Source organism: Pristiophorus japonicus, chromosome 8 (assembly GCF_044704955.1).
Source record: "Pristiophorus japonicus isolate sPriJap1 chromosome 8, sPriJap1.hap1, whole genome shotgun sequence".
Taxonomy (NCBI): Eukaryota; Metazoa; Chordata; class Chondrichthyes; family Pristiophoridae; genus Pristiophorus; species Pristiophorus japonicus.
In genome coordinates, this window is record NC_091984.1 from 224,959,213 (window position 1) to 224,973,265 (window position 14,053).

Consider the following 14,053-nt stretch of genomic DNA (forward strand, 5'->3'; position numbering starts at 1 on the left):
CCCCCACCCCACCCCCACCTCCCCCATCCCACCTCCCCCTCACCCCACCATCCACATCTCGCCCACCCCACCATCCCACCCCACCTCCCCCATCCTGCCCACCACACCCCACCATCCCACCTCCCCCCCACCCCACCTCCCCCATCCCACCTCCCCCCCACCCCACCTCCCCCATCCTGCCCACCCCACCCCACCATCCCACCCCCCCACCCCACCTCCCCCATCCCACCTCCCCCTCACCCCACCATCCACATCTCGCCCACCCCACCATCCCACCCCACCTCCCCATCCCACCTCCCCCCCACCCCACCTCCCCCATCCTGCCCACCACACCCCACAATCCCACCTCCCCCGCCACCCCACCTCCCCCATCCTGCCCACCCCACCCCACCCCACCCCACCATCCCACCCCACCATCCCACCCCACCACCCCACCTCCCCCATCCCACCCACCCCACCCCACCCCACCATTCCACCCCACCATCCCACCCACCCCACCCCCCCACCTCCCCCCCACCCCATCCCACCTCCCCCCCACCCAATCCCACCTCCCCCCCACCCCACCCCACCTTCCCCATCCCGCCCACCCCACCCCCCCACCCCACCTCCCCCATCCCACCTCCCCCCACCCCATCCCACCTCCCCCCCACCCCACCCCACCTCCCCCATCCCGCCCACCCCACCCCACCATCCCACCCCCCCACCCCACCTCCCCCATCCCTCCCCCACCCCCCCACCCCTAGGCGATCCCTAGGTTTGCTTCCCCCGAGTGCGGCCTGTAATGGCGCTGGCTGCCTCAGGTGAACCAGTCTTGCAGAGGAGACCTCAAACGGGCGTCAGGCCCCTTCTTTGCACGTGTGTGAGTGAAGGACGCCTCTTGTCCTTACCCAATATGGCGGGCGGCGCACTTATAAGATTCTGAGGGGGTTTGACAGGATAGATGTAGAGAGGATGTTTCCCCTCCTGGGGGCATCTAGAACTAGGGGGCATATTTTCAGAATAAGGGGTCCCCCATTTAAAACGGAAATGAGGAGGAATTTCTTCTCTCAGAGGGTCGTGAATCTTTGGAATTCTCTACCAGCTCAGAGAGCTGTGGAGACTGGGTCATTCAATATATCGAAGCTGGAGATAGACAGATTTTTGAACGACACAGGTATCAAGGGGTAATGGGGAGTGTGATATCTTCTCTACAACATCACAAACACACACTTACAAGATGGCTTCAACTCAGGAACTTGCCAGGTGACCTGACCCTTTATTATTTACAGCAATGGCTGAATTACCACAGTAGGCCAGCAGGTGGAGCTTATATATTACAGGGAGCGGGCAGGGAAGTGGAGCTGAGGCAAAGATCAGATCAGCCATGATCGTATTGAATGGTGGAGCAGGCTCGAGGGGCCGAATGGCCTACTCCTGCTCCTACTTCTTATGCTCTTATGTTTTAGTTGGAATATGTGTGCAGGCTTCCTGCCTGCCATGTTCCGGCCTCAGTGGGCTGAGTAACGCCCAAAAAACGGGAGCTGTGCGGACCAATTTCTGGGCCCAACTTTCTCCAGCTTTTAATGTAACTCAGGCCCATGAAGCTGCGAGTTCGCCTCAAGGCCATGGGCTCACTAAGTGTGACCCTGCTTTATTTGAAGGCAACCTACCCTAATAATTTATTTCTGCTTTAATTTGAAATGTTTTATCGACTTTGCTGAAAGAAAGACGCAACAAGTAACCTTAAAAAGAAAATTTTAAAGGAAAAAAAGAGTCACATTCCTCAAATGCCAATTAACGTGTTGTTTGTTTTTTCAAAGGTTTTGAGCCCTCTGAGTGTTGAACAAGCCTTTTGTGCTCGAGATGCATTAGCAAAAGCGATTTATGGGCGGACTTTTACCTGGCTCGTTAGCAAGATCAATGAATCGCTCGCCAATCAGGTAAGGAGAAGCATTCCTCGTTTGGAAAAAAAAACTTGCATCTTTTGATTCATTTATTAATTTCTAAGGGGTGTCAACATAGTGTCAGGTCCAGGATAAATACTGCACTTGTATTCCTGCCTTCTTCATCCCTTCTTAGTTAATCTTTGACCTATTGTTCAAAGTGACGTGAGTCGGAGTTGGGGAAGGGAAGACCTTTCTACTTTGGGCACTGACTGAGTGTCAGGATTGAGCGCCCTCAGATGTTAGATGTGGAGTAATGCAGCCTCCACTCTGAACACAACCTTCAGCAGACCAACTGTGTGAATGTTTGCGAATCTCCATACCACCACCAGCCTTTGTGATATCTGTGATTGAGACGACCAACTGAATGTCAATGCTGAGGCCCCGATTTTAACTCCTGGTTATTTGGCGAGTGCTCAGGGGTGATTCATGATTTCAGTTTTCCTTTTTTTGTAGGACGCAAGCAGAAAAACAGTGATTGGACTATTGGACATCTATGGATTTGAAGTCTTTGATGTCAACAGGTAAGAGCTTCTTTTGTTACGCCTTGTCATTTCTGCGGGAGGTCAGCACAGTGTCAAGTCCAGGATAAATCCTGCACTGGTATTGATGCCTTCTTCATCCCTTTCTTGTTAACCTTGAGCTAAGCCTGAGGTAGGACAGTTGGCTCAAGTGCTACTCCGCTTAACTTTCTACTTAACAAGCTTTCCACAAACCAGCCTGCTCCTTGGCTTTAAATCTATGGAACCTGATGGGAGTTCTGTCACAGTAGAAGTGGATTCTGATATTAATCCAGTCACTATTTATTGACAATGTCTGGTATACTTTCTGCTGCACTTGGATGCGTTCAGTAGAATCTTTACTCCATAAGAAGTCATTTCTGGATCAAATGAATATCACCCTCCTACAACCAGAATAACTAAAGTGCTTGGTTATATTTGCATGGACATAGAAACATTCTGGAGTGCTGTAGCTTACCTAAAACCTTTTATATTATGGCCCTTATGGCTAAAGGGATCAAGGTGTATGGAGAGAAAGCAGGAAAGGAGTACTGAGGTGAATGATCAGCCATGATCTTATTGAATGGTGGTGCAGGCTCGAAGGGCCGAATGGCCTACTCCTGCACCTATTTCTTATGTGTCTATGTTTCTATATCATGAGATATGACAGAGTTTTTGTTAAGAAGTGAGATAATGTGTACTGATGTGAGACCAATTGTACAGAATGGGGGTAATTTTGACTTTAAGTGATGGTATGAAACAGGTGATAGCGAAATGGCCGCTCATTATACCCCACGCCTGATTCACCTTCCTACTGATGCGTGGCTCAGTGGGTAGCACCTTCACTTCTGGGCCACAAGGTTGTGGGTTCAAGTTCCACTCCTTGAACCTGCACACATAAATCTAGGCTGACACTCCAGTGCAGTGCTGAGGGAGTGCTGCACTGTCAGAGGTGCCGTCTTTAGGATGTGATGTTAAACCGAGGCCCCGCTTGCTCTCTCAAGTGGATGTAAAAAATCCCATGGCACTATTTCAAAGAAGAACAGGGGAGTTATCACCGGTGTCCTGGCCAATATTTATCCCTCAATCAACATAACAAAAAAACATGATATGGTCATTATCACATTGCTGTTTGTGGGAACTTGCTGTGCACAAATTGGTTGCCGCGTTTCCCACATTACAACACTTCAAAAAGAATTTAATTGGCTGTAAAATGCTTTCGGACATCGTGAAAGGAGCTTTATAAATGCAAGTCTTTCTTTCTAAAGTCAATGAAAGGGAACATCGGTATAAAAGGCGGTCAATTGGATATCATTAATTTTGCAACATCGACCAAAGCTAAAATTACCCCCAATGAGTTCAGTTTGTACCAAACAACTTTACAAAATGGCAAAGTTTAGACAATGAGCTAAACTCCTCTCCAGATATTGGAATCTATTGGCCAAGGGATTGTGAAATTATCATTGGGCTTGGATTGGTCGATTACACCCCTTGGGTGTGGGGCTAGAAACTTGTCTCGGGCGATGACGCAGAATGTGCGGTATGGAATGGGCCGCCATTATACTCAGCGCCCGATATTCAGCTCCATTGACTGCGTACAGCGAGCGGATGATCCGATACCGCCTGTTCTACGCCACCGCCCGCGGGTAATTTCTAGGCCGTGTTTTCCAACGTACAAGAAGTCTGCCCTCTTGCTGAAAGGACCAGGGCACTGAGATGAGCGAGAAACATCGAAACATAGAAACATAAAAAATAGGTGCAGGAATAGGCCATTCGGCCCTTCGAGCCTGCACCGCCATTCAATGAGTTCATGGCTGAACATGCAACTTCAGTACCCCATTCTTGCTTTCTCACCATACCCCTTGATCCCCCTAGTGGTAAGGACTACATCTAACTCCTTTTTGAATATATTTAGTGAATTGGCCTCAACAACTTTCTGTGGTAGAGAATTCCACAGGTTCACCACTCTCTGGGTGAAGAAGTTTCTCCTCATCTCGGTTTTAAATGGCTTACCCCTTATCCTTAGACTGTGACCCCTGGTTCTGGACTTCCCCAACATTAATAAGAACATAAGAACATAAGAATTAGGAACAGGAGTAGGCCATCTAGACCCTCGAGCCTGCTCCGCCACCCAACAAGATCACGGCTGATCTGGCCGTGGACTCAGCTCCACTTATCCGCCCACTCCCCATAACCCTTAATTCCCTTATTGGTTAAAAATCTATCTATCTGTGATTTGAATATATTCAATGAGCTAGCCTCAACTGCTTCCTTGGGCAGAGAATTCTACAGATTCACAACCCTCTGGGAGAAGAAATTCCTTCTCAACTCGGTTTTAAATTGGCTCCCCCGTATTTTGAGGCTGTGCCCCCTAGTTCTAGTCTCCCCTACCAGTGGAAACAACTTCTCTGCCTCTATCTTGTCTATCCCTTTCATTATTTTAAATGTTTCTATAAGATCACCCCTCTTCCTTCTGAACTCCAACGAGTAAAGACCCAGTCTACTCAATCTATCAATGAGGTAACCCCTCATTTCTGGAATCAGCCTAGTGAATCGTCTCTGTACCCCTTCCAAAGCTAGTATATCCTTCCTTAAGTAAGGTGACCAAAACTGCACGCAGTACTCCAGGTGCGGCCTCACCAATACCCTGTACAGTTGCAGCAGGACCTCTCTGCTTTTGTACTCCATCCCTCTCGCAATGAAGGCCAACATTCCATTCGCCTTCCTGATTACTGCACCTGCAAACTAACTTTTTTTTGGGATTCATGCACAAGGATCAAAAAGAGTTTCATGCACAAGGACCCCCAGGTCCCTCTGCACTGCAGCATGTTGTAATTTCTCCCCATTCAAATAATATTCCCTTTTACTGTTTTTTTTCCCAAGGTGGATGACCTCACATTTTCCGACATTGTATTCCATCTGCCAAACCTTAGCCCATTCGCTTAACCTATCTAAATCTCTTTGCAGCCTCTCTGTGTCCTCTACACAACCCGCTTTCCCACTAATCTTTGTGCCATCTGCAAATTTTGTTACACTACACTCTGTCCCCACTTCCAGGTCATCTATGTATATTGTAAACAGTTGTGATCCCAGCACCGATCCCTGTGGCACACCACTAACCACCGATTTCCAACCCGAAAAGGACCCATTTATCCCGACTCTCTGCTTTCTGTTAGCCAGCCAATTCTCTATCCATGCTAATACATTTCCTCTCACTCCGCGTACCTTTATCTTCTGCAGTAACCTTTTGTGTGGCACCTTAGCGAATGCCTTTTGGAAATCTAAATACACCACATCCATCGGTACACCTCTATCCACCATGCTCGTTATATCCTCAAAAAATTCCAGTAAATTAGTTACACATGATTTCCCCTTCATGAATCCATTGATTGTCTGCTTGATTGCACTATTCCGATCTAGATGTCCCGCTATTTCTTCCTTAATGATAGCTTCAAGCATTTTCCCCACTACAGATGTTAAACTAACTGGCCTATAGTTACATGCCTTTTGTCTGCCCCCTTTTTTAAACAGAGGCGTTACATTAGCTGCTTTCCAATCCGATGGCACCTCCCCAGAGTCCAGAGATTTTGGTAAATTATAACGAATGCATCTGCTATAACTTTCACCATCTCTTTTAATACCCTGGGATGCATTTCATCAGGACCAGGGGACTTGTCTACCTTGAGTCCCATTAGCCTGTCCAGCACTACCCCCCTAGTGATAGTGATTGTCTCAAGGTCCTCCCTTCCCACATTCCCATGACCAGCAATTTTTGGCATGGTTTTTGTGTCTTCCACTTTGATGACCAAAGCAAAATAATTGTTTAAGGTCTCAGCCATTTCCACATTTCCCATTATTAAATTCCCTTTCTCATCTTCTAAGGGACCAACATTTACTTTAGTCACTCTTTTCCGTTTTATATATCGGTAAAAGCTTTTACTATCTGTTTTTATGTTTTGCGCAAGTTTACATTCGTAATCTATCTTCCCCTTCTTTATTGCTTTCTTAGTCATTCTTTGCTGTCGTTTAAAATTTTCCCAATCTTCTAGTTTCCCACTAACCTTGGCCACCTTATAAGCATTGGTTTTTAATTTGATACTCTCCTTTATTTCCTTGGTTATCCACGGCTGGTTATCCCTTCTCTTACCGCCCTTCTTTTTCACTGAAATATATTTTTGTTGAGCACTATGAAAGAGCTCCTTAAAAGTCCTCCACTGTTCCTCAATTGTGCTGAGAAGGTTGGCCTTTGATCACTGCCGCCTGAGCTGAAAGCTAACCCAGACGCAAATGTCGAAGATCTGTTCCCTCTGAGGTGGAATTGCAACCCTGACTTTTAACCTCTGGAGCCTAGATCTGAATCTAACTGAGGAGAATGGATGGAGACCCCCAGTGGGCTGCTGTATAATGTTGTGAAAAATACATCGAAATTTCGGGCTGGATTTTCGGTCGTCTCCGCTCCGTTTATCGCCCAGGAGCTGCGGCAATGGCGGCGGGGAGGTGTTTTGGCCGGGCAGTTAGACTCCAGTGCACCACAGTGATCCTCGGGTCCGGTTTGTGTTGTGGTGGCGTGGGCAATGTTTTGGGAATGTTTTGTAGGGTTTTTTTTAGGTTTCTCCCCCTCCCCCCCACCGGCCTCGATCTTTAGCTCGGGAGGTACCCATCCTAATGCTTCCCTTAGCGCTGCGCCCCCTGACTCGGGGCCCAGCTGCCCAAACTTACTTACTAAGGCGCAAACTATTCCCGGCCGCTAACTTTTCTGCCCCGCCGCCATTATCGCCCCAAAAACATCAAAGCCAAAAATCCAGTGTTTTTTAAAACATCCCAACACATTACCATAGAAAGCCCGGCAGATTCCAATGCATTGCCATTTCAGATACCTCAAACTGGTGCATTGTTAACGTGTCGACACTATTGTTCTCTCACTGACAGAATTGCTTTGCTGGTGAATATCCATTTATCGTCATACAAATGACACCTGTACAGTAACAAGAGGCTGTGTGTCGTATCACTAATCTATTGAACGTGACACCTGTTTAGACATGGCTGCTCATGATAAATTAATTGTGGGATTAACTGTAATCATTGAACGCTTACCTTTGTTATCTTACCTTTATTACTCACATCTCCCAGAAAGCTCAGTTTGTGACTGAGCCAGTCGGACTGTGCTGAGTTGCCTGCTCACAGCAGGAGTGGGTCGGTAGGTCAGTACAATTTGCCTCAGCAACCCCTGGACTAGGGAGGGCAATAAATCGGTCAGCGCTTTTGTTCCTGAACATTACCTAGTGACTGCGGCTGGAAAGTGTACAAGTGTAAGGCTAAGATGGGTTAGGTGTGCTGCACCCCGCGGTCAAATAGCCCGCCACCACTCACTCGTCTCACAGGTGATGAATGGCCATTTGGCAAAGGACTTTTTAAAAAATGTGTTCATGCGATGTGGGCATCGCTGGCAAGGCCAGAATTTTTTGCCCATCCCTAATTGCCCTTGAGAAGGTGGTGGTGAGCCGCCTTCTTGAACCGCTGCAGTCCGTGTGGTGAAGATGCTCCCACAGTGCTGTTAGGGAGGGAGTTCCAGGATTTTGACCCAGCGATGATGAAGGAACGGCGATATATTCAGGATGGTGTGTGACTTGGAGGGGAACTTGGAGGTGGTAGTGCTCCCATGCGCCTGCTGCCCTTGTCCTTCTCGGTGGTAGAGGTCGCAGGTTTGGGAGGTGCTGTCGAAGAAGCCTTGATGAGTCGCTGCAGTGCATCTTGTAGATGGTACACACTGCAGCCACAGGGCGCCGGTGGTGGAGGGAGTGAATGTTTACTGGAGGCCAGCAGCTTTGGAACTATGCGCTAATATGAACGAGCGCCTCAGGAAAGGAAGGGGAGAAATGGGAGGCAATACAGGTCAAAAATCACGCACCCATTTCCCTCCCTTCCTTGTTCTCCTGCTCCAGCTGTCACAGTGCATCATGCATAAGAACATAAGAAATAGGAGCAGGAGTAGGCCATACGGCCCCTCGAGCCTGCTCCACCATTCAATAAGACCATGGCTGATCCGATAATGGACTCGGGTCCACTTCCCCGCCCGCTCCCCATAACCCCTCATTTCCTTATCGGTTAAGAAACTGTCTATCTCTGTCTTAAATTTATTCAATGTCCCAGCTTCCACAGCTCTCTGAGGCAGCGAATTCCACAGATTTACAACCCTCTGAGAGAAGAAATTCCTCCTCATCTCAGTTTTCAATGGGCAGCCCCTTATTCTAAGATTATACCCTCTAGTTCTAGTCTCCCCCATCAGTGGAAACATCCTCTCTGCATCCACCTCGTCAAATCCCCTCATAACCTTATACATTTCGATAAGATCACCTCTCATTCTTCTGAATTCTGATGCTCTGATATAACCGATTGTGGCAAGGTGCGGGTGCTGCCCAGTGAGCTTTCACGTGGTGAACCAACCTATAGGGGGGGGGAGGGGGCACCAAGTGGATGGACAAACCAGTGGGCAAGTCGACCTGTACCATTGTGCGGGGAGTGGCCTGATATCTGGGTTCAAGAAACGGCTTGAGTGAGCCTCACATGAACAGGGGACGGGACGCAGGACAGAGGGTGGCTAATTCAGGAAAACGTAAAATGAAACATTGTCTTCTCTCTCTCTCTCTCTCTCTCTCTCGAGCGGATTCAATCAAATGAATGACTTCTTTCTCTCCAGTTTCGAGCAGTTCTGTATTAATTACTGTAACGAGAAGCTGCAGCAACTGCTGATTGAATTGACGCTGAAATCGGAGCAGGAGGAATATGAGGCTGAAGGAATCCAGGTACAGTGTAGTGCACTTGTATTACTTTAATCTATACAATTCCAAGGGCGTAAATACCTCATCACTCACTGATCAAGGCGACCTCAGCCCTCGTGCTGAATTTCCATTCTTCATTTTTTGTTAAAGTCTGCTGACCACATTCTGATTTATTCTGGGGAAATCCACCCTGTAACTTTGAAATAAATAGCAATGTTCAATCTTTTTTAAAACTACCTCCTGTGGGCTGGAGGAGGGGGGAGGGGGGGGGGCGTTGCGGGAGAGACTCTCAAACGGCAGGTTTAACAAATACAACAAAAACAAGCACCAAACAACAACAACGACATCTTGCGCCTTTATATAGCGCCTTTAACATAGTAAAATGTCCCAAGGTGATTATCAAACCAAGTTTGACACTGAGCCACATAAGGAGCTATTAGGACAGGGCTTGGTCAAAGAGGTAAGTTTTAAGGAGCGTCTTAAAGGAGAAGGGGGAAGTAGAGAGGCACTCTCTCTCTCTCACGTGTGGCTCAGTTGATGACTGCATCGTATACTGAGCCATACGGACCAGGTAGGTCCCAGGTTCTGATTCGTGTGTTTAGCTGATCTTAGGCAAGACAACAGTGTGGGTACCACAATTGGTCTTAACATTCCCCGAGCTTTATGCATCTAATCTCTACATGCAGTGACCCATGATGGGAGGGGGGGGGGAGATGTGAGGACATTGAGTGACTCTGAAGCCCTGTCAGAGCTAAATACACTGCTGGCACTCACTGTGTAGGGACACACGTGGGCAATGGCCGATTGGGCAAGGTACCAGAGGACTCTCAGGTACTCATCACCCTCAAGAGAAAATGAAGGGAAACTGGACAAATGAGTGCGACACATTGCAACAATACAAAAGCAAAATACTGCGGATACTGAAATCGGAAATAAAAACAGAGAATGCAGGAAATCCCAGCGGGTCAGGCAGCATCTGTGGAGAGAAAAGCAGAGTTAACGTTTCAGGTGATGACCCTTCGTCAGAACTGCTGAATGCTCGAAAAGAAAACATTCTTTAGAAGCACTGAAAGGGGGGAGGGGAGGAAAGAACAAAAGGGAAGGTCTGTGATAGGGTGGAAGGCAGGAGAGATTAGAGAGACAAAAGGGATGATGGGCCGAATTGAGATGATAATGGCAGGAATTGGGAAAAAGGTTAGTCTAGAGAGGGTGTGAATGGCAGAATAATGACCAGCTGCCATTGGAGACAAAGAGAAAAAAAACATAAGCTCGTGGGGGGTGGGGGGAGGGGGGCGGGGAGGCGGGAGCCAAAGATGGGCAGAGGTTATACTCTGAAATTGTTGAACTCGCTGTTGAGTCCAGAAAGCTGTAAAGTGCCTAAACGAAAGATGAGGTGCTGTTCCTCGAGTTTGTGTTGAGCTTCATTGGAGGAGGCCGAAGGTGGAGAGGTCAGAGTGGGAATGGAATGGAGAATTAAAGTGACAGGTGACCGGAAGCTCAGGGTCACACTTGCGGACTGAACGGAGGTGTTCCGCAAAGCGGTCACCCAATCTACACTTGGTCTCCCCAATGTAGAGGAGACCACATCGTGAATACAGTATACTGAATTGAAAGAAATACAAGTAAATCGCTATTTCACCTGGAAAGAGTATTTGGGGCCCTGGATAGTGGGAAGGGAGATGGTAAAAGGGCAGGTTTATTTGTTTTGTTAAGGATGGATTGAGACTAGGTGCTGTGGACAATGGGAGATGATTTCCGACGTGCAAGGAAATCGGAACTAGGTTCTTTACCAACGTGGTTACAATGTCGTTACACATCGCACACAGAGGAAACCTTACCACATGTCCATAAAAACATTTTGACTGACTGGAAAACTTGTCCAGTATGGAATCACAGAGCACTGCAGGAAGAAGATGTAACATCACCATAACTTGGTGAGTGCTTCTAGTGTGATAAGATGGACCAGTTGAGAGCAGTACAGTTAAAACACTATAGGAACAACAGGGGGAGGCAATTTAGCCCCTTGAGCCTGTTCCGCTAGTTAATGAGATTGTGGCTGCTCTGTGACCTAACTCCATATACCCACCTTTGCCCTATATCCCTTAATACTTTTGGATAGTGAAATCCACCATTTTTAATTTAGATTTTTGCGGAGGGGTGGGGGGGGGTGAATTATGCTTTCTCAGGTGAGAAGTGGCGAGGACCGGGACACTACTACTTTAATATATTCCAGAAACTTCTGCAATCGACCCAACCCATGGAATTAAATGGTTATCTCCACGTTTCACTGTAACTTTGGCACCTGATTTTCCCTTACACCTCTGATCCGGGGCCTGGATTTAAATCCAAGCCACGTGAATGGGTGCCACCAACTCAATCCAGGCCTCAGGCCGTGTGAGTCCACAGCCCAAAACAAACCCTCAGTTCAGCGTCAACCGGCACGAAGAACTCAAGAAAGGTCAGAAGGACAGTTGGTGTGGGAAGCAGAGATATCACAGTGGGGAAAACCTCTTCTGAGACCGGGGTGAGTCAGAGGGACGTTTATCCTGCATTTAGCTCGTGTGTTAGCTGACACAGGAGTACTGTGTGGTAACATTGGGAAAATGCTACCTCACTTTGATAAGATCTCACCCAAAATTTAGAATTAAAAAATAGTCATTGACGAACCCCTCAAGAAAGCAAGTCAAACAATACTATCCAATGTTGGTTAGGTTTCTAAGCTCGCATCCCAGTGCAGTCAGCCCCATCTGAGGGTACTTGTATAACCAATGAGTGACTTCTTTCCCAGTTCTTTTTCGAACTTAATTTAAGAGTGATACGGCTAGACCAGGATGTCTCACCATCACCGCGGACGATCGGGTAAAAATTCTTTAAAAAGATGCGCATTTACCTGCTGCGCTCACGCGAGTTCCCGGTCCTGAGGCCTCCACTGATTGCGCATCGCAGCATGTGCACGTCGGCACATGTGCAGGCCTGGAGCTGTAGTCACATGGCTCTGGGCAGCCAATCCAGGTAAAGTATGTTCTCATTCATAATAATGGCATCTCCGTAAGTTGCAATTCCCATTATTATGAATGAGAAACATTCCCCCAAAACATCCAAAACACTAATAAAAAAATAGAAAAGATACACCACATATTTTTGTTAATTTAAATTAAAGTTATTTATGTATTATAAAAAATATATATATTTCTGTTTTAAAAAAAAAAAATAAAATTATGGTTTAAAATATACTTACTGTAGTGGGGAGGGTTTTTAACAGTAAAATGTGTTTTTATAATTTTATTTTAAAATGTTTTTGTGTATTTTAAAACATTTACGCCTGTAACAGTAGGCTATGTGCCTGCTTTTATCAGGCGCAAGAGTTTTGAGGACATTGCTGGGCACGATATGGGTAAATCCCGCAATCTTGCCCCGACAAATGTCCTCGCTCCCGAGATGCGGAGACAGATTGACAGATCGGAAAAGCCGGTTTTCAGCGCATGTGCATTGTGTGCTGAAAACCGGCTTTTGCGATGCCTTCCCGGGTCTGTCGACACTTCGTACGGACTCGAGGAGGCCGGGATTTCTGCCCCATCATGTCCCTCCCTGTGATGTGTCTCTGCTTGGTGTCAGCTACTGAGACCAGTAATTCCATTACAGGAATGCTAGGGATGAACTTGAGTCATAGAGGGTCATAGTGGCTCATCAATGTGCTTCACCGTCAACTGCCACAACTTCTGTAGTCGACCCAATCCCTGGAATTCAACGGGTATCTCCATGTTGTGATCTGGAACACGCTGCCTGAAAGGCGGGTGGAAGCAAATTTAATAGTAATTTTCAAAAGGGGATTGGATAAATAAAAAGAAAGAAAGACTTGCATTTATATAGCGCCTTTCATGACCACCGAACATCCCAAAGTGCTTTACAGCCAATGAAGTAGTTTTGGAGTGTAGTCACTGTTGTAATGTGGGAAACGCGGCAGCCAATTTGCGCACAGCAAGATCCCAGAAACAGCAATGTGATAATGACCAGATAATCTGTTTTTGTTATGTTGATTGAGGGATAAATATTGGCCCAGGACTCCGGGGATAACTCCCCTACTCTGCTCGAAATAGTGCCATGGGATCTTTTACATCCACCTGAGAGAGCAGACGGGGCCTCGGTTTAATGTCTCATCCGAAAGACGGCACCTCTGACAGTGCAGCACTCCCTCAGCACTGCGCTGGAGTGTCAGCCTAGATTTTTGCGCTTAAGTTCTTCGAATGGGACTTGAACCCACGATCATTTCTGACTTAGAGGTGAGGGTGCTACCCACTAAATCACGGCTAACACTATTTGAAGGGGTAAACCTTATAAGGCTATGGGGAAAGAGCAGGGTAGTGGGACTAATTGGATAGGCCTACCAAAGAGCTGACACAGGCACGATGGGCCGATTAACCTCCTTCTGTGCTATGTTGTTCGATGATTCTGTGTAAGTCTGACATCGTTCCTTCTTGTGCCTACAGTGGGAGCCGATCCAATACTTCAACAATAAGATCATCTGTGACCTTGTGGAGCAAAAACACAAAGGAATTATCTCCATCCTGGTAAGAAAACAAGGCTTTTCTCTATCATCTTTATTATAAATAAGTCACCACCTATCATTGTTTACATTCCCTATGTCCCATTCAAAGCCACCAATGTAAAAAGAAAAAACAAATACTTGGATTTATATAGTGCCTTTCACAACCACCTCTCAAAGTGCTTTACAGCCAATGAAGTACGTTTGAAGTGTATTCACTGTTGTAATGTGGGAAATGCGGCAGCCAGCAAGCTCCCGCAAACAGCAATGTGATAATGACCAGAAAATCCGTTTTTTTTTTTGTTATGT

General features: G+C 47.0%; 1 protein-coding gene across 1 annotated transcript in view; it reads left to right on the forward strand.

Moving 5' to 3' along the window:
* myo1ha (myosin IHa) overlaps nucleotides 1–14,053 on the forward strand; it is a 103,713-nt gene that overhangs the window by 32,424 nt on the left and 57,236 nt on the right. Inside the window, exons 9-12 of the mRNA XM_070886392.1 lie at nucleotides 1,800–1,919; nucleotides 2,379–2,446; nucleotides 9,120–9,225; nucleotides 13,689–13,769. Of these exons, the coding sequence (XP_070742493.1) occupies nucleotides 1,800–1,919; nucleotides 2,379–2,446; nucleotides 9,120–9,225; nucleotides 13,689–13,769 (375 nt within the window). The remainder of the gene's footprint in view (nucleotides 1–1,799; nucleotides 1,920–2,378; nucleotides 2,447–9,119; nucleotides 9,226–13,688; nucleotides 13,770–14,053) is intronic.